The following is a 19663-nucleotide window of genomic DNA, read 5'->3' on the forward strand; positions in this document are numbered from 1 at the left end:
GTTGGAGTCATTAACACTTGTTTTTCAACCACTCCACACATTTCTTGTTAACAAACTATAGTTTTGGCAAGTCGGTTAGGACATCTACTTTGTGCATGACACAAGTCAGTTTTCCCACAATTGTTTACAGATAGATTATTTCACATATAATTCACTGTATCACAATTCCAGTGGGTCAGAAGTTTACATACACTAAATTGACTGTGCCTTTAAACAGCTTGGAAAATTCCAGAAAATGATGTCATGCCTTTAGAAGCTTCTGATAGGCTAATTGACATCATTTGAGTCAATTGGAGGTGTACCTGTGGATGTATTTCAAGGCCAACCTTCAAACTCAGTGCCTCTTTGCTTGACATCATGGGAAAATCAGAAGAAACCTGCTAAGACCTCAGAAAAAAAATTGTAGACCTCCACAAGTCTGGTTCATCCTTGGGAGTAATTTCCAAACACCTGAAGGTACCACGTTCATCTGTACAAACAACAGTATGCAAGTATAAACACTAGGGAACCATACAGCCGTCATACCGCTCAGGAAGAAGACGCATTCTGTCTCCTAGAGATGAACGTACTTTGGTGTGAAAAGTGCAAATCAATTCCAGAACAACAGCAATGGACCTTGTGAAGATGCTGGAGGAAACAGGTACAAAACTATCTATATCCACAGTAAAACGAGTCCTATATCGACATTACCTGAAAGGCCGCTAAGCAAGGAAGACGCCACTGCTCCAAAACCACCATAAAAAAAGCCAGACTACGGTTTGCAACTGCACATGGGGACAAATATCGTACTTTTTGGAGAAATGTCCTCTGGTCTGATGAAACAAAAACAGAACTGTTTGGCCATAATGACCATCGTTATGTTAGGAGGAAAAAGGGGCAGGTTTGCAAGCCGAAGGACACCATCCCAACCAAGAAGCACGGGAGTGGCAGCATCATGTTGTGGGGGTGCATTGCTGCAGGAGGGTCTGGTACACTTCGAAATAGATGGCATCATGAGGGAGGAAAATTATTTTGATATATTGAAACAACATCTCAAGACATCAGTCAGGAAGTTAAAGCTTAGTTGCAAATAGGTCTTCCAAATGGACAATGACCCCAACAATACTTCCAAAGTTGTGGCAAAACGGCTTAAGGACAACAAAGCCAAGGTATTGGAGTGGCCATCACAAATCCCTGACCTCAATCATATAGAATATTTGTGGGCAGAACTGAAAAAGTGTGCGCGCAAGGAGGCTTACAAACCTGACTCAGTTACACCAGCTCTGTCAGAAGGAATTGGACAAAATTCACCCAACTTATTGTGGGAAGCTTGTGGAAGGCTAACCAAAATCTTTTACCCAAGTTAAACAATGTAAAGGCAATGCTACCAAATACTAACTGAGTGTATGTAAACTTCTGACCCACTGGGAATGTGATGAAATAAATCATTCTCTCTACTATTATTCTGACATTTCACGTTCTTAAAATAAAGTGGTGATCCTAACTGACCTAAGACAGATTTTTTTTTACTAGGATTCAATGTCCGGAATTGTGAAAAACTGAGTTTAAATGTATTTGGCTAAGGTGAATGTAGACTTCCAACTTCAACTGTTAGTATATTTAAAACAGAATACTTTTAGGCTTTCAATCAAGTAGTATTTTACTGGGTGACTTTCACTTGAGTCATTTTCTGGTAAGCGTGATAATTGGATACTTTTTACACCACTGGATGCTTGAGTTGTGTGGCAGCAACACTGCCACTGCAGCCAGGGAGGGGAACAAGGGCATTCCACAGGATACAGTGGTGCTGAACATTGCTAACAGGAGTTGGAGGCACAGCGTTCTATTAAATGGGTTTGAGGGACCTGCACTCCAATGTCGGTTGGGAGAATGCCCAATAGTTTAAATTAGTTTTGGTTGAAAGTGTTAGGAAAATGTCTACATTGTGAAAGAGGTCTGACCTCAATGGGTCTTCCTGGTTGAATTATTTTTTTTTTAAATAGTTCCATCACATAAAATGTAAATCCCAGGTATATTCACTGATTTATGTGAAGAGGTAAGAAGTGTACAGATTGACCTCTCCCTATCCGAACCTGAATGAAGTCAGGCACCAGCAGGCAGCACTGCAATTGAAAAAGACTGCTTTTCTATGCGTCTATTATTTATGTGTTCGTTAGGTAGTCCATTCCCAAGGTAATCACATAGATAGAGGACTCGTGTTCACTATACTATGTAGCTACAACAGATGGAACGTTCTCCTTTTGGGATTTGAGCTCATCAACACAGCGCGCTCTACAGGTGATTGGTGCTAGCCCCCGGCCAATCAGGATGCGTCTTTTGTTGCAAAGTTGTTAACCCCCAACAAGACAGTTATCTTCTCCTATTCGTTAGCCAGCTAGTTTTGATAGCTAGCTAATCTTCTTTAAAATTAACCTTGTAATTTCCTGATTTCAACAACGGATTAGTTCGGCGGAGGCTTTCCGATACGAAAATCAGTTGAAAAAAAATAGTATTTTCCTAACAACTCCATTGAGGTTTTTTGACGATACTGTTTGCTACGTTTCACTTATGCCGTCTGGCCATTTGGGGATTCAATCTCATGATCATCAGAAATGTTATCACCCATGCTGGAGTAAATGTAATGGTACGTTTTTCTGATATCTCTGACTTCATCAATTTACTGATCGAAACTATCAATTGAAAATTGGTTTGTTTGCAAGATGGGTAGCTAGACAGTTACAGTTATTACAATTTAATCGAATGGCAAGTTGGCTTGCTGATCGACGTGACATCGGTGGTTGGCTAACGTTACAGTCGCGAGACAGCTTCATTGTTAGCTAGCTAGTTAGCTGACGTCATTGTTTTTGTCTAGCTAAGTAAAACTGTGTTCTATTGTTTGGCTTGCGATTGTGTTGTAACTTGTCATTGGCTTTCAAAGGTTGTTCGTTCTGACGTGCGAAATGCAAAACAAAGTGTTTTTTTATATTGTGTGGAAAAAAGGTCAGCCAGCTAACGTTACGGTCATTTCCAGAAAGTGTCATACTAAAATCTGATGTATCAACTGGGCAATACCGTTGTAAATTGGCTAATACGTTTTATAACCACTAACGTTAATTTGAATGTCACGTTATAGCTAACTAGTTTACGTTAATGCCATCAAGGAAGGCATTTGATAGCTAAACACTGCCAGCCAACTACCAGTGATCTAAAAAGGAACTGCACACTTGATCAGCACTCCTACTCAGAGGCACATTTTGATTTAAGTTGCTCTTTGCAATTGGAATCGCTGTCCCAGTCCCATCCTACCAACATGATGACCCCTATAATTACCAACACTCAAAGAAATGATAACTCATATGTGTTTTTTATTCCCATTCAGATCCCAATAATGCTGTCTTTTGTAATGGATTACCCGGGGTGGAATCTACAACTCTTGGATCCTGGCTAGACCCGATGTCTGCCATTACTATAGGTAAGCCCAGATAATGTTTTTATAATATATATTTTTTTATAATATGGGCTTTAGCGCCAGATGCCTCTGCTTGCCATTCAGCATTATAGGGTTAAGGCCCTGTGACAGACTAGTGTCTGTAGTGACACCTCTAGCACTGTGATGCAGTGCCTTAAGACTGCTGCGCCACTCGGGAGGCCCTGATACACACCTTTTTTTATAGGGTTAGGGTTCCCACACAGCCATATTTCCATGTTACAGCATTTGTTTATGGAAACAGACGTAAGTCAGTGGACTAGGGATAATTAGCTGTCTGAGCCTCCAAAGACCAGTGTGTAAACGGAAGGTGGACGCCATAAACGTGTTGTCATTGAAAAATACTGTCGGCTGCAACTGAGTTAAAACGGTGTACAATAACTATGTATTTTGCATTTGTGAAGTTATTTTGAAATGTGAAAGAGGGATTTATGTTTCTAGAATGATACCGTTATTAAGAATTGATTCACGTTAGATGGGAGTATTGGCTGTTTTGGCTTCTAGAGCCAAACAGAACATGTAAGGTCTTTGGAGTAAGGTTAGGCTCCTTTAGTCCAATATTGGGCTTACATTAAAGAAACTGGAGATTGGTCCCTAGGGCAGGAGCCTCTGGCTTGGAAAGGCTTACTTATTCAAGGTACCAGAACCCTTTATTTTTCCAAATATTAAAATTACTGTGGGACACAGAGGACCCACACAGTTCTGTTGGAGAGTGCCACTGTTGTAGGATTGATCACAAGAAGGTGGCATTTTTTAACTTTGAAAATACTTTTGGAAGCTTTTCAGTTTTTACCTTACTGGTAATTTAGTCACTATTTAGTGAATGATCACTATTTAGTGATGGTTTATTTTACATTTATAATATAGTTATTTAAAAAAAAAGTGTTCATGCTTCATCTCAAAGGTTTTTATTTTATTATACATTTTATATAGGATCTAGGTGTGTTATCACTGCATCAGCAAGATACCGCAAACCCCCTCTAAATGTACAAATCACACATAAAACAGAAGCAGGAGAAAAATGTGCATGATAATACACCAGGTACACTCTTACCTTATTTGCACACACTGTATATAGATTTTTATATTGTGTTATTGACTGTGAGTTTGTTTATCCCATGTGTAACTTTGTTGTTTTTGTCGCTTTGCTTTATCTTGGCCAGGTTGCAGTTGTAAATGAGAACTTGTTCTCAACTGGCCTCCCTGGTTAAATAAAGGTTAAAATAAATATAATGTTACTGTGACAATTCAGAATTATTTAGTCACTGATGATGAATTGGCAAATGTAGGCTATTTAGTTTGCAATCAATTAGGGACATGCAGCGAAATATTCTGTAGTGTCAATGCCCCTTTGTTATTGCAATCCCAAATGTAACCTGAATCTTATTGTTAACTAGTTCTCCAAATTGTTTTATTTACTTGTTTACTTTTGGGGCACTGTGGGGGCGCTTCGCCCCACCCCCACCGTCGCGCACGCGCTCGGAACCGTGTGGGAATGGCTGTTCGATGATCGGTGGGTTGGGCTGCTCTGTGCGAACGGAGCGTTATAAAGAGTTTTTAATGTCCGCCATGTTGGCCATGGCGTACTCAACCACCGATAGACAGCGAAGCCTCTGAAAAAATAGACCGAAAGAGAGCGACCAAGATCCGGGCCTTCCCGGCTCCGTTCAACGCCCTAAGTATAGCTTTCAACCAGTCGAACCGTAGATTTCTGAAAAACAACAGAGTCATCCATGAAAGCGCAACTGGAGACCGTTGTGAATTTTAGGAGATCGGATAGATTTATGTTGCATCTCGAATTATAAAAAATGAGTAAATTGTCGTTTCGGGCACGGGCGCTGGACGCGTCCAAGCCACTACCCGTCTTCCGATGTGAGGATTTACCAGACCTGCACGAATATGCATCTATTAACCGGGCAGTGCCGCAGATGCCGACGGGGATGGAAAAAGAAGAGGAATCGGTATGTTTTATAGTTCGAAATTCTGAGAAGAAACACGTTAACGTATTTTTATATTTTGAGAGGTGTTACTCTTTTTTTTCTGCGCAAGTTTGCACAAAATGGCTGCCAATTGTATTTTCAAAAAGACGACGAAAAAGTGATGTAGATACCATGCTAATAATACACGAATACACTTTACAAATGACTACGAGTTATTAGTTCTATATATTATACTATATTCTGGTTTTAGCTGGTTGTTTTCGCTTGAGATGATTTTCAAAGTACAAAGGAATCACGTGATTCCCGTCAATCCGACATTTTGTTGTCTGTCTTTGGGATGGGCCTTGTGTTGGCGTAATGGCAAAGGACCGGTGCAAGGGGGAGCTAAATATCGGAAATTATATATGTCCTCCAACTGTGCCTGTGGGATGATGGCGATACTGGGGTGGGGGGGGGATGAAAACTTTGTGTGCCTTGCGTGGATCGTCTGTCTTTTTAGTTTCAACCATAAGCGTGCGCTCCAAATAGCCTATGCATTGACTCACGGGTTGATCTGTTGAATTATTATAAATTAGCGCGCCATCTAATGCATGAGAGCAATCACTCATGGCTGCACTGTTTTGCTTTACTTTCAATAAGCATATGGTTGGCTATATACAATTTGTATTTTGCTGGGCACCTCTAGGTTCATGTTTGGCTTCACGCTCAAGGATTCAAGTCCCCAGCAAGTGTTGGCTAGGCACGTGGCCTTGTTATGATGTGGACGTTTGTACCTGTCAATATGACATGTAGCCTCTGTTTTTGGTTATCCGCTGTCATGTCTCTTGGACCGGTCCGTGTTTACATTTCAGTGCACTAACTTGTATAGCCAGCTTTGTAGTTTTATTAGTTAAAAAAAATATATATTGTTTCCATATTTTATACATGCCATGCTTCAGGTGAAACCTGTTTCTAGTGATTGCCTACCTACACTGTTGTTTTCTCTAAGGTAAGATGCTCCCACTCCCTGCAGACCAGTTGTCTAAAATACCCTTTTTGTTTCACCCTTTGTGTACTTTACTGTATTTATACTTGGGATATCGCACTTCAACTGAAGTTTTTTTTATTGTTTTATTATCGCTGGAGGACTACTTTAATTGCACATTTCGACTTGAATGTGTTGAGTTATTTATGGCTAGGCCAGGACATGTCTTCTTGACATTCCTCTGTGACACAATGTATCTTAATGCTCTGAGGCTCACAGCAGGAGTCCCAGCAGTGGGCCTCTTCACAAAGAAGCCTCCACTCCATTCTTATGTACTGTGTTGCATAATAGAGGCACATAACAATCGGAGTGGTCTGTTTATTTATGCAGTATTCTGAGCACCCTGTCAAAGGGGAGCTGTCTGGCAACAGACAGCTTCTCAGTGACTGGCATGGGAAATGAGGTAAGCATGGTATCCACCTTATGTCACAAAGTAGTTTTTAATGGATGTTTTGGGTGGGGGAATCAACGTTCTAGCTTGCGCTATGCGTGTGCCTTATTCCAATTGATTGCTCATTAGACTTATTTTTCAACCTGGCTGCTCAACTTTTTATAACGGTTAACTGTGTCAGTCCACACAGCCAGTGTTTGTTGGGTGAACTCACTGTCACTTGGTCAATGTCTGAGACATGATGCAGAGGGAATTGGAGGGATATGTTTTGTCTGAGTGCCAGTTTTCCTTGAACACACATGTTGGCAGTCGACCAGTTTCTCACTGCTGTGACCGCATTCACCTGTAATGTGTTGCGTGATGGGCTAGCCTACCTGACCCAAATCTCTGCTGTGATACAGCTGAAATCAGGTGATAAATGGTTTCACCACGAATGCGTGACTATCTATGACCTGTTATCCTTTGAGAGAGCCAGATGGTTTTTGCCACAAATAGCAACTTACTCCCAATGTAGTGCACTTCTTTTGACCAAGGCCCATAGGGCTCTGGTCAGAAGTACTACACTATATAGGGAAATGGCTTCACTTTGGGATTCAGCCACATCATCTTCCCCTCATAGAGGTGTTGAGCCTTGGTGAGATTAGCACAGGGGCTGTATTTATCAAGAGTCTCTGAGTAGAAAGGCTGATTTGAGATTAGTTTTTTCTTGTAGATCACAATGAATAAGATTACTTGGACTGAAAGGGACCTGCCGCTAGATCAGCACTCCTACCCTGAGACGTGCATTATATATGTCCCCAGATGGTTTCAGGAAACAATTTATAGAAGTAGCTGTGTAGACCACTTCTTAGTCTCACAGTAGTGGAGTTACATAACCAGTTCTTCTTTCCAGACATGCTCTGTGTGTATCCCAAATGGCACCCTATACAGTGCACTACTTTTCACCAGGGCCCTTTTTTTTTTTTTTTTTGTACTCATCCAGAGTCTAACAGTAGTCAAGTTACGAATTCTACTCTCTAGACGTTCTGATTCTCCGTGGCCCTGTCATTCAGTCCCTGCCCCCTGTGGCAGGCCATGTTAAGTGACATTTACAACGGCTGGAACTGTAGCTGCCTGGTAGGCAGAAGGACAAGAGGAGCAGCCGTGGGCCCCCAGAGCAGACCTGACAGCAATCGATACACATTTTAAGGGATAGCCTATTTCTAGATAGACTGTTGTGGTCTGGAGGAGGAAGAGACGGATGGTCAGTCAGTTTAGTCTACACTCCCAGTCATGTATTTAATATAGTACCAATTGGCTGGAGGAAGATATCGTGACTGAGTGTGCGCAATTGCAGTCTTTGGTAGAAGGGTGGAGAATCGGGATGTAGCCAAAGGTTTCTGTAGTGTGGACTTAAGGCATCGATTTAGCCTCTGTGTGTGCTGTAGCCAAGGCAAACCTGCAGGTGACTCTGTCCATGTAGGATTACTAATATTCTGGGTTGGGCAGCAGAGATGGTGTTCGTTGCTTTGTATGGGAAGGGTTCTGTTCCTCTTCACCTACGCTACCGCCAACCCTTTGCAACTAGAGAGAAGTAGGTTTGGGCGGAATCTAGATTTTCATATCGTCCCGTCCTTCTCTCATCCCGGGATTTATGGTATTACCGGCATGGCACACAAGGGTCACAAAAATGCAGGAGTAGACAGCTAAATCATGCTCATAAAGTTATATAAGCATAGCTAGTAGCTACCGAATGTTATTTTCAGTGAGTGGACATTTTACAAGGGAAATTGTGCAAATAAACAAAGTTGTGACGCATGCATTTCTGAAGGAAGAGCATCATGTGTACACGGAGCAGATGGGAGAAGAACAGAAGGGGATAAAAAAAACTCTAGGAAGCACAGGGGAAAAAATGGCAACTGTACAGAACTCATCCAGAGCTCTTTGACTTCTGGCAGAAAGTCCTAAGATATCTGATGGCAAACATTTAGTAGTGAATTGCATACAGGTGTGACTTCATCACCTCATGTGAGCCGCATAACAGACACTCGCTGATAGATAAAGAACACTTACAGACTCACCAGCTCGCTTTCTCCTGTTGTGCTAATTACAAACATATGACTGGCTCACCTGTTCTGGGGAACCACAGTAAGCGTCATAATGTGACGGGTGAAATGAATGCTAACGTATTGCACAAGTTGACTGCAGGTATTTAACTTAAGTAGCTACAAATTGTAAAAGTTATTGAAAGACCAAGTTTTGACGGTATTGAAAAACCATCCTGTGGCTTTTTCTTTATACCCGTATACTGCCCAAGCCTAGAGAGAAGCTCACTTTATTTGGCATATACAACTAGGGCTGTGATTGTCATGGAATGTTGAAGGTTATTGGTATTATTATTATGATGATTTGGTTGTTTTAAGAGGAAATACTGTGGTGATTGGTCAAATTTGCAAGCCCTCGTGAGGTGAGGAGTAGGAGCTCTGCTGTACACTTTGTGTCCAGAAGTAATTTAGCCATTCATTGTAGTCATGCTCTGTAGAGTTGCTGTTTTGTGTCAATTAACCCCGTGACATTCCTGGATTACTCAGTATATTAATAAAGTCTGATTTTAATCAACAAATACAACATTACGCTGGCTGGCTGGCTGGCTGGCTGGACTGTACTTTTTATGCCCTGCTATCAGGAGCCAGCAGCAAAGTTTGATTAAACAATTCAGAGACTGAAACAAATGAATCAGAATGCTTATTTGAGTGTGAATTGATATACAATCCCAAAATCAGCTACAACTGTCAGTAAAACAAAGCTTTAAATGATGTTTGAGTGAACCCTGAATACAGAAAATTAATGATGAAGTCTCTTCTGGACACGGTAAACACCACCTCACCACTCTACACTGAGTATACCAAACATTAGGAACACCTTCCTAATATTGAGTTGCACCCTGCCCCTTTTTCCCCCTCAAAACAGCTTAAATTCGTCAGGGCATGGCATCTACTAGCTGTCGAAAGCGTTCCACAGCGATGCTGGCCCATGTTGACTCCAATGCTTCCCACAGTTGTCATGTTAGCTGGATGTCCTTTGGGTGGTGGACCATTCTTGATACACACTAGAAACTGTTGAGCGTGAAAACCCAGCAGCGTTGCAGTTCTTGACACAAACCGGTGTGCCTGTCACCTACTTCCATACACCGTTCAAAGGCACTTAAATCTTTTGTCTTGCCCATTCACCCTCTGGTTGTCTACACTTGACACTTACATGTGACTTTCACCATCATTGAAAAGACACAATCCATGTCTATTGTCTCAAGGGTTAAAAACTGGTCTCCTCCCCTTCAACTACACTGATTTTTTTTAAGTGGAATTAATAAGGGATCAGACCTGGTCAGTCTCATGGAAAGAGTAGGTGTACTTAGTGTTTATGCAGGGAATTGTTGATCAATCGTGGAATCCTGGAGGGGACTAACTATGGCTTCATCCCAAATGGCACTCTATTCCTTATAGTGCACTACTTTTGACCAGAGGCTTGGGCCCTAGTTGAAGCTTGCTAGGGACCCCAGAGTAGAGCTGTGGCGAGCGGCACAGTGAAACCGTAATCACACACTCCGGAGAGATTATATGTACAAATCTGGGACCACGCTGTGCTTCTGCTATCTTGACAGGCTGCCAATGGCACAATGCCCAGGTCTGAGAGCCAGAGGCCCGTTAGTTTTACTACTGTCAGACGAGTACCCCCCCCCCGGCACTTTTCCTCAGGATGACAGAAATCCTATTCAGATGATGGTAATTCATCTTAAAAGAACATGCAACTCGAGGATGCAGCAGGGTTTTCAAGTTTTATTGGTCGTATACACGGGGTACATTGTCCAACAAAATGCTTACTTGCAGGTTCCTTCTCGACAATGCAACCACAAACGATAAGAATACGTACTTAAATTAAAGAATATAATAAACATTTTATCATAAGTATAACACAGGAAGGCACAGCTTATAGTCCAATTTTTGGGGATGGGGTGTAATGTATAATGAGTAGGCTTGGGCGGTTCACCGGGGTATTTTGATAAAGCTTTTTCAATACCGTTGAAACTATTTCTGAAGTTATTTTAATATTTGTAACTACTTTTTAAGTACCTGCAGTTCATTGCTTTCTTCATTTCACCTGTCACATTATGAATTTTACGGTAGTCCACAGTCACGTGGTTTTTGTTTACAAGCACACAACGACGAGAGACCGGGACCTTGTGAGTCATTCACTGTTGTGCATCATGCGCCAGGTGATCTAATTACAGTATGGAATTCACAACTAAATGTTTACCAGCTAGATACCTTCACTATCAACTCTCTAAAATGTACTAAATGCTCAGAAGTTGTGCATTTGGTAGGCTAATTTAGTAACTAAGTGGTAAGCTTCTACCAAAATCGAGCATTTGCTTGGTAACAGCAGAGAATCCTCTCCTGGATCAAGAGCATTGCTGGTTAATATTTGTTGTGTGCGTACAGCAAACTGTGAGTATAATTTATTTTGTTACTTGTATAGTTTAGGCCAGAAACTGTACAAAATGTTCCCAATGCACTAGTTAAAGAAAAGGAGAACCACACTCTAGGAGCTCAATTATTGCATCTGAGCTTCTAGAGTAGTATTATACTCCACTAGCCAGCACCTTGTCTAAATAGGTGTTTATTTCGCCTCCAGCCCAACGCACTAGTTAGCATTTAATTAGCATTCTCTATGGGATTTGTTAGCATTGCTAACCTTCGGATTACAGAGCATCAGTGGGGTTTGAAAACAGCAGCCGTTGTGGTCAGTGCCCGTATTACCGCATATCCCGTTATGGCAATCTGGATACTGTCCAAGCTGATATTTTCCTTGCCAAAAAAACAGATTTTATAAGAAAAAAAAATCGCAGCCTTTTTAAGCATTCTCCTACAGTTAAATAGTGGACACACACACTGACTGACCAAAAGGTTATTTTGTTGGGATTTACATATGTCCCCATTACCAGTAAAAACCTATTTCTTTCACTTACTTGCTGTGCTGTTTCGTTGTTCAGTCTCAACCAGGATTTCGTCAAGCAGTGAAGTTTCAGCTGTCTGTGGCCTCTTCCTCGGTGCGCACTGTCACTGTTTCCATTTTTACCATTTTGTCCAACATTCTTGAGCATGCAATACGGCTTTCCTCAGTACGAAATCCTAGTAGACCCACTGTGCTGTCAGACTCAGCATGCTCATGGGGCTGACATCGCTGGTCCAAATGTCAGTCGTGAAGCTAATAGCAGTGACGCCCGTAGCAAGTAAATCAGTTTATTTGTCACGTGCGCCAAATACAACCGGTGAAATGCTTACTTACGGCCTCTAACCAATGGTGCGGGGGGGAAAAGGTGTGTGTAGGTAAGTAAAGAACTAAAATAACAGAAAAAATACATTTGAAAAAAGAGTAGCAAGACTATATACAGACACCTGTTAGTCAGGCTTATTGAGGTTGTATGTACATGTAGGTATCGTTAAAGTGACTGTATGATGAACAGAGAGTAGCAGAAGTGTAAAAAGAGGGGTTGGCGGGTGGTGGGACACAATGCAGATAGCCCGGTTAGCCAATGTGCGGGAGCACTGGTTGGTCGGGCCAATTTAGGTAGTATGTACATGAATGTATAGTTAGTGACTATGCATATATGATAAACAGGGAGTTGCAGCAGCGTAAAAGAGCAGTGGTGGTGGGCACACCATGCAAATAGTCCGGGTAACCATTTGGTTACCTGTTCAGGAGTCTTATGGCTTGGGGGTAAAAACTGTTGAGAAGCCTTTTTGTCCTAGACTTGGCACTCCGGTACCGCTTGCCATGCGGTAGTAGAGAGAACAGTCTGACTGGCGTGGCTGGGGTCTTTAACTCATAGATGTGCGTTTCAACAATACTGTCTAACTCCGGTATGGCAACATTTGAAAAATAGCGCCTACTTGGTAGTGTGTACCGGTGCTCGACTAGTTGGCAAAAGCCAACATCATCCACGACAGAACTGTTGATTGTCAAGGGCAATGAATTCTATTATCTTGGCGTTAATGGATTTTGCCTTTAAATTGTCTCGCTGAAATGTTCTTACTCTTTCAAAGGACTGCTCGACTTGTTGACTGCTCGATCCACACAGCATACATTGGGCTGTGTTGTACATGTAGTGCTCTATTTTTCGTGGCGTCACTACGTCATCTACCTACTTTATATAGGTATGCATGGTAGCTTTGACATCGGTTTTGCACATCGCCGTTAAACTAGACAGTCGGGCCTATGCCGATATTGGAATTTGTAGCTAATATTTGCCGATTTCCGATATGCTTACCGATATATCGTGCACCCCTAATTTCTATCAGAACTCCCACTCCGATACCGACAGATAAGGGAGAGAAGAACTCATGGCTGGTGTGTGGGGTCCTTGATGCTGTGTGCCTTCCTCAGACACTGTTTTGAGTAGATGTCCTGTATGATTGGGAGTATGGTCCTAGTGATGTCCCAACGGTTTTCGTCCTTGCTGAATTTATGATGCACACTTTGAAGATGTTAAAATAACTGTCCATTTACTTTTCCTCAGCCAACAAGACAAGTAACTAACAGCAAAATCACTAGCTTAATTCAATCTACTATTCCCCCATAGTAGAACAATTGACCTGTCTGGGACCGTTGTGGGATGATGGTGCCCAAATTCATACAACCAGTATATAAAAAATACACTTTTGAAAAGCGGGCTGATGCAGCAGACCAGAATGTTTGGCTTAGTGTTCATATACTATTATTTCTTCACATAAGCATAGTAATGCACACCCGGCAGTAGGCTGCGCGCAGATGTTTGTTCCGTAATGCAATTAGCGGGAAAACAGTTTCCAAAAGCGCACCCCACATGTGAGTGGATTCATGTGACAGAGATTAAAATATCCATGAGAAATGAGAGGACATCTGAAGATTCGACAATTCGGATGGGTTGCTAATATGACTAGGATTGTGCCACTGACTTCTGAACAACGAGTTGATTTGAAAACCAATAGAACATTAGAACATAGAGCATAGAGAGAAATAGGCTACTTGTTTCAATGGCATAATATAATTGGTTCCACGTTTCTATTGTCGGGTTTTTGCTAGGCCACCTTAAAGCAAGATAAGACATGCCTCATAATATGAAGTAAAAATGTTAAACGTGGAAATCTAACGGAACCCCTCGACAACATTCCGCTGAAAAGGCAGCGCGCGAAATTCAAAAATATTTTTTAGAAATGCGTAACTTTCGCACATTAACATGTCCAATACAGCAAATGAAAAACTCCTTGTTAATCTACCCATCGTGTCCGATTTCAAAAAGGCTTTACAGCGAAAGCACAACATATGATTATGTTAGGTCAGCGCCAAGTCACAAACACACAACCATTTTCCCAGCCAAAGATAGAAGTCACAAAAACAGAAATAGAGATGAAAATGAATCACTAACCTTTGATCTTCATCAGATGACACTCATAGGACATCATGTTACGCAATACATGTATGTTTTGTTCGATAATGTGCATATTTATATCCAAAAATCTCAGTTTACATTGGTGCATTATGTGCAGTGATGTTTTGATTCCAAAACATCTGGTGATTTTGCAGATAGCCACATCAAATCCCAGAAATACTCATAATAAACATTGCTAAAAGATACACGTGTTATGCATGGAATTTTTAGATCCAATTCTCCTTAATGCAACCGCTGTCAGATTTAAAAAAAATAATAATAATTTTACGGAAAAAGCATAATCTGAGTACGGCGCTCAGAGCCCAATCCAGCCAAAGAAATATCTGCCATGTTGGAGTCAACAGAAGTTAGAAATAACATTATAAATATTCACTTACCTTCGATCTTCATCAGAATGCACTCCCATGAATCCCAGTTCGACAATTATTGACTGATTTGTTCCATAAAGTCCATCGTTTATGTCCAAATAGCCACTTGTTGTTAGCGTGTTCAGCCCAGTAATCCATCTTCATGAGGCGCAAGCACTACGTCCAGACAAACTCAAAGTTCCATTACAGGTCATAGAAACATGTCAAACGATGTATGGAATCAATCTTTAGGATGTTTTTAACATAAAACTTCAATAATGTTCCAACCGGAGAATTCCATTGTCTGTAGAAAAGCACTGGAACGAGAGCTAACTGTCGGGACTGCGTGTCACGAGCCTGAGACACTCTGCCAGACCACTGACTCATTCAGCTCCCATTCCCCCCTCCTTTATAGCAGAAGCCTGAAACAAGTTTCTAAAGACAGTTGATATCTAGTGGGAAGCCTTAGGAAGTGCAATATGACCCCATAGACACTGTATATTCGATAGGCAATGACTTGAAAAACTACAAACGTCAGATTTCCTACTTCCTCGTTGGATTTTTCTCAGGTTTTTGCCTGCCATATGAGTTCTGTTATACTCAGACATCATTCAAACAGTTTTAGAAACTGTTAATAATAATAATATGCATATATTAGCAACTGGCATATATAGCATATATTATTCATCCAAGCTACTCAGTCCCAAAGAAGTTAAAGGGTTTTTCTTAATTTTTACTATTTTCTACATTGTAGAATAATAGTGGAAAAATAACAAGGAATCAAGTAATAACTAAAGTGTTAAACTACTCAAATATTTTATATTTGAGATTCTTCAAAGTAGCCACCTTGATGACAGCTTTGCGCGCAGTCGGCATTCCCTCAACCAGGCAAAGGCAAACACACGATTGCATTTGTTATTTCATAGTTTGGATATCTTCACTATTCTACAATGTAAAATTAAAGAAACCCTTGAATGAGTAGGCGTATCCTAACTTTTTGACCAAATCCAGTTTAAATTTTTTCATCCTTGATGTTTCTACAACTTGATTGGCGCACCTGTGGTAAATTTAAATTGATTGGACATGATTTGGAAAGGCGCACACATCTGCCTAATTAATATAAGGTCCCACAGACGACAGAGCAAAAACTAAGCCATAAGGTCGAAGGAATTGTCCGTAGCGCTCCGAGACAGGATTGTGTTGAGGCACAGATCTGGGGAAGGGTACCAACAAAATTGTGCAGCATTGAAGGTCCCCAAGGACACAGTGGCCTCCATCATTCTTAAATGGAAGAAGTTTGGAACCACCAAGACTCTTAACTAGAGCTGGCTGTCTGAACAAACTGAGCAATCAAGGGAGAAGGGTCTTGGTTAGGGAAGTGACCAAGAACCTGATGGTCACTGACAGAGCTCCAGAGTTTCTCTGTGGAGATGAGACAACTTTCCACAAGGACAACATTCTCTGAAGAACTCCACCAATCAGGCCTTTTTATGGTAGAATGGTCAGACTGAAGCCACTCTTCAGTAAAAGGCACATGACATCCCATTTGGAGTTTGCCAAACGGCACCTAAAGGACTCTTATGCCATGAGAAACATGATTCACTGGTCTGATGAAACCAAAATTGAAGTCTTTGGCCTGAATGCCAAGACTGAGCTTTGGAGGAATACGCAGATTTAAAGAGGAGTCCGTAATTTGATTATGGGGTATTGTGTATAGGCCAGTGACACAATCTCAATTTTATCTATTTTAAATTCAGGCTGTAACATTTTGAAGTGAAGGTGTGTAAATACTTTCAGAAGGCACAGTAGGTCGTCTGATTTTAATCCGTGTTGACAGTGGAGTAGTCAACTGCTCCTTTCTGTATAGAAAAGCCCATGTTTAATGCCTGCTTCTTTCTTCAGTCAATTCTGTGTTGCAGATAGCTGAGAAAATGCCTCTTAAAAGGAAGCTTGAAGCCTGTGGAAGTTGGCAGACTCGTACAGGATTCTTTAAAGTCCAAGTGCTGTCTATGTATTGTCCTGTGGTTTATATATTGTGCAACTGATCAAATTTTTGTACACTTTTAGTGCTCGTTCAATCGGTGTTATTTCCTTGTAGTTGCTGGTAGGGGTGTAGTGGTTCACCAAACCCACGGTTCGGTTCGTTTTTGGGTTTTTGGGGTCACGTTTTTGCCACGGATGTTTTTTTTAATGGGAGCGTGCAATTCGCATGCTGACTGCAGGTATGTCCACCAGAGTTGTTGCCAGATAATTTTATGTTCCTTTCTCTACAATAAACTGCCTACAATGTTGTTTTAGAGAATTTGACAGTACTTCCAACCAGCCTCACAACCGCAGACCATAATGACCACGCCAGCCCAGGACCTCCACATCTGGCTTTTTGACCTGCGGGATCGTCTGAAACCAGCCACCACAATGATGAAACTGTGGGTTTGCACAACCAAAGAATTTCTGCACAAACTGTCAGAAACCATCTCGGTAGCTCATCTGCGTGCTTGTTCTCCTCACCAGGCTCTTGACCTGACTGAAGTTAGGCATTGTGTCTGACTTCAGTGGGCAAATGCTGCTCACTTTCGATGGCCACTGACACGCTGGAGAACCGTGCCCGTCACAGGCGAATCCTGGTTTCAACTCTACCGGTCAGATAGCAGACAGTGTGTGGGCAAGTGGTTTGTTGACGTCAACATTGTGAACAGAGTGCCATGGGGTTATGGCATGGGCAGACATAAGCTACATACACAATTGCATTTTATCGATGGCAATTTGAATGCAGAAATACAGTGACTAGATACTGAGGCTCATTGTCGTGCCAATCGTCCGCCGCCATCACCTCATGTTTCAGCGTGATAATGCACAGCCCAGTGTCGCAAGAATCTGTACACAATTCCTGGAAGCTGAAAATATCCCAGTTCTTCCATGGCCTGATTACTCACCAGACATGTCACCCATTGAGTATGTTAGATGGTCTGGATCAACGTGTACGACAGTGTTCCAATTCCCGCCAATATCCAGCAACTTTGAAGAGTGGGACAACATGCCACAATCAACAGCCTGAAGAACTTCATGTGAAGGAGATGCACAAGGTAAATGGTGGTCACACCAGATAGTGACTGGTTTTCTTGTCCACTCCCCATACCTTTAAAACAAATAAGTATCTGGGACCGACAATGCATATCTGTATTCCCTGTCATGTAAAATCCATAGATTAGGGCCAAAGGAATTGACTGATTTCCTTATGAACTGTAACTCAGTACAATCTTTGCTATTGTTGCGTTTTTATATTTTTGTTCAGTGTAATTAACAACTTTGGCTAGAGCAGTTTGCTGAAATGGGTGCGAGAGGGATGTTTCGAACGTGGCCTGCACTTACTTCCATGACGTTCTCAACCACCTAGAATGGGCCCGTAAACACCTATCGCTCTTGTATTTTTTTTGGCATGGTCAGAATTGACTGAAAAGCTGCTTGAATGCAGAGGAGATGAAATTGTCTCTGCATTTCTGTCTTGCTTTGGTGGTAGGAAAAGTGGGGTAATTTCAGTGTAAACGTGTCAACATGTTTGAGGTGTTGGCAGCTACATAGGCTATTGAACAGTGGTGACGTACTGTTAACGTTTCATCCATAACTCTCTGTCCATCGCCGTTGAAATCTACTGGGAAGCCGAAGTGTTCCCAAACTAGAGATTTAAACAATGGAGGAGAATCGTCCACCACTCACCATATTGAGATAAAAACGGCTGAATTAGGCCTTTAAGAATTCATCTGGATCAGTGAAATAAATGGCAAACTGCAATTCATAGACCAGAGTTGTTCTGATCTTTGTGGCAATTCATATCTGGCAGTGAAATACTTTAATCTCAAAAGATGTGTTAAAGGTCATATGAGCGTTTGGGGGGGGGGGGGGGGTGCATGGGTTGTGAGGTGGGCGTTTACTACGCCGTTTTAATTACATGATCCACCTGGACCTTTGTGACTGGACCATCTCAAATAGTACTTGAGTACCCCTGGCCTAGACGATATCCAAAAACAAATAGCAATACACTAAATTCATACATTTTCTGTTTTCAATTGTAAACACAATACCACACTTTTAGTAGTCCATGTTGCTGTTATTTCCAATGAAATCAAGGCATTAGAATATACCGGAGGGCTTACGCTGGTTTTTGTTGAGCAAAATGCCCCTGGGAGGGTCTACTGCTGCATACCGAGCCCTCGGCTCACTCGCCCTCCACACACTGTAGGCTACAATACCTTGAGTTTCCCTGTATGTTTGATTTTCATTAAATCATACATGGTTGTTTTTCTGGCCTAAAATACATTAGTTCATAAGGGCAGAATATTGTGTGTGTGTGTGTGTGTGACCTACAGAAGTTTGATCAGTTATACCATTAAATGCAAAAATATTTGGATCTGGTAGAAAGCAGACATTGGTAAGAGACCAGGCTTTATGGAATCTAGCGCTGAATACATTGATTTGCCCAAGGTCAATACTTAAAAAACGTTTAGTTATGAAATGCCCACCGTGTACTTATGTTTGTCCTCTGTAGTTGCTTGCACATCTTTGTTTTCTGAAATCCATACCTTTTCAATAATTGTTAATCAAATACTAGTACCAACTGTTTCCTTGTTGAGATTCAATTGGTGCATTTGCTCGGCGTTGCCATCTTAGAGCAACAGCAATGAGCAAACAGTCGGGGGTTGCCTGGCGGACTACTTTTTCTATTTGGCTAGCTACTCAATGTGCTTGTGGAAAACATTGCAATGGGATTGCATTTTTTTTTTTTATAAACTTTTTAAAATTTTTTTTATAAATCACTCATTTTTTATTGGCCATAAGCTGGCTTTTACTGGCTAATGGAAACCCTGTTCCACTGGTGGTTTGTAATGATTTGAGATGACGGTCATTATTTGTTGCTGTAAAGTGCATAATCTGCCAGGTGCCTTGTCCAAACTAGCTCCCAGACTTTGAAACCGAAGAATAGGAATTTTTAGTTACGAAACTGGTATGAGTTAAGCCTACATATTGCCTTG

General features: G+C 41.5%; 1 protein-coding gene across 2 annotated transcripts in view; it reads left to right on the forward strand.

Moving 5' to 3' along the window:
• The first annotated feature begins 2341 nt into the window (after positions 1-2341).
• LOC110508787 (enhancer of polycomb homolog 1) overlaps positions 2342-19663 on the forward strand; it is a 42470-nt gene continuing 25148 nt past the window's right edge. The window contains exons 1-2 of one of the 2 annotated variants that reach the window (XM_021589611.2): positions 2342-2623; positions 3359-3451. Coding sequence is in view for 1 of the 2 variants with exons in the window: in XM_021589610.2 (XP_021445285.1) it covers positions 5275-5427 (153 nt within the window). In the remaining variant the exon portion in view is untranslated. Of the gene's footprint in view, positions 2624-3358; positions 3452-4972; positions 5428-19663 lie in introns of those variants that run through there. The other variant, XM_021589610.2, reaches the window with a different exon arrangement.

Source organism: Oncorhynchus mykiss, chromosome 28 (genome assembly GCF_013265735.2).
Source record: "Oncorhynchus mykiss isolate Arlee chromosome 28, USDA_OmykA_1.1, whole genome shotgun sequence".
Lineage (NCBI taxonomy): Eukaryota > Metazoa > Chordata > Actinopteri > Salmoniformes > Salmonidae > Oncorhynchus > Oncorhynchus mykiss.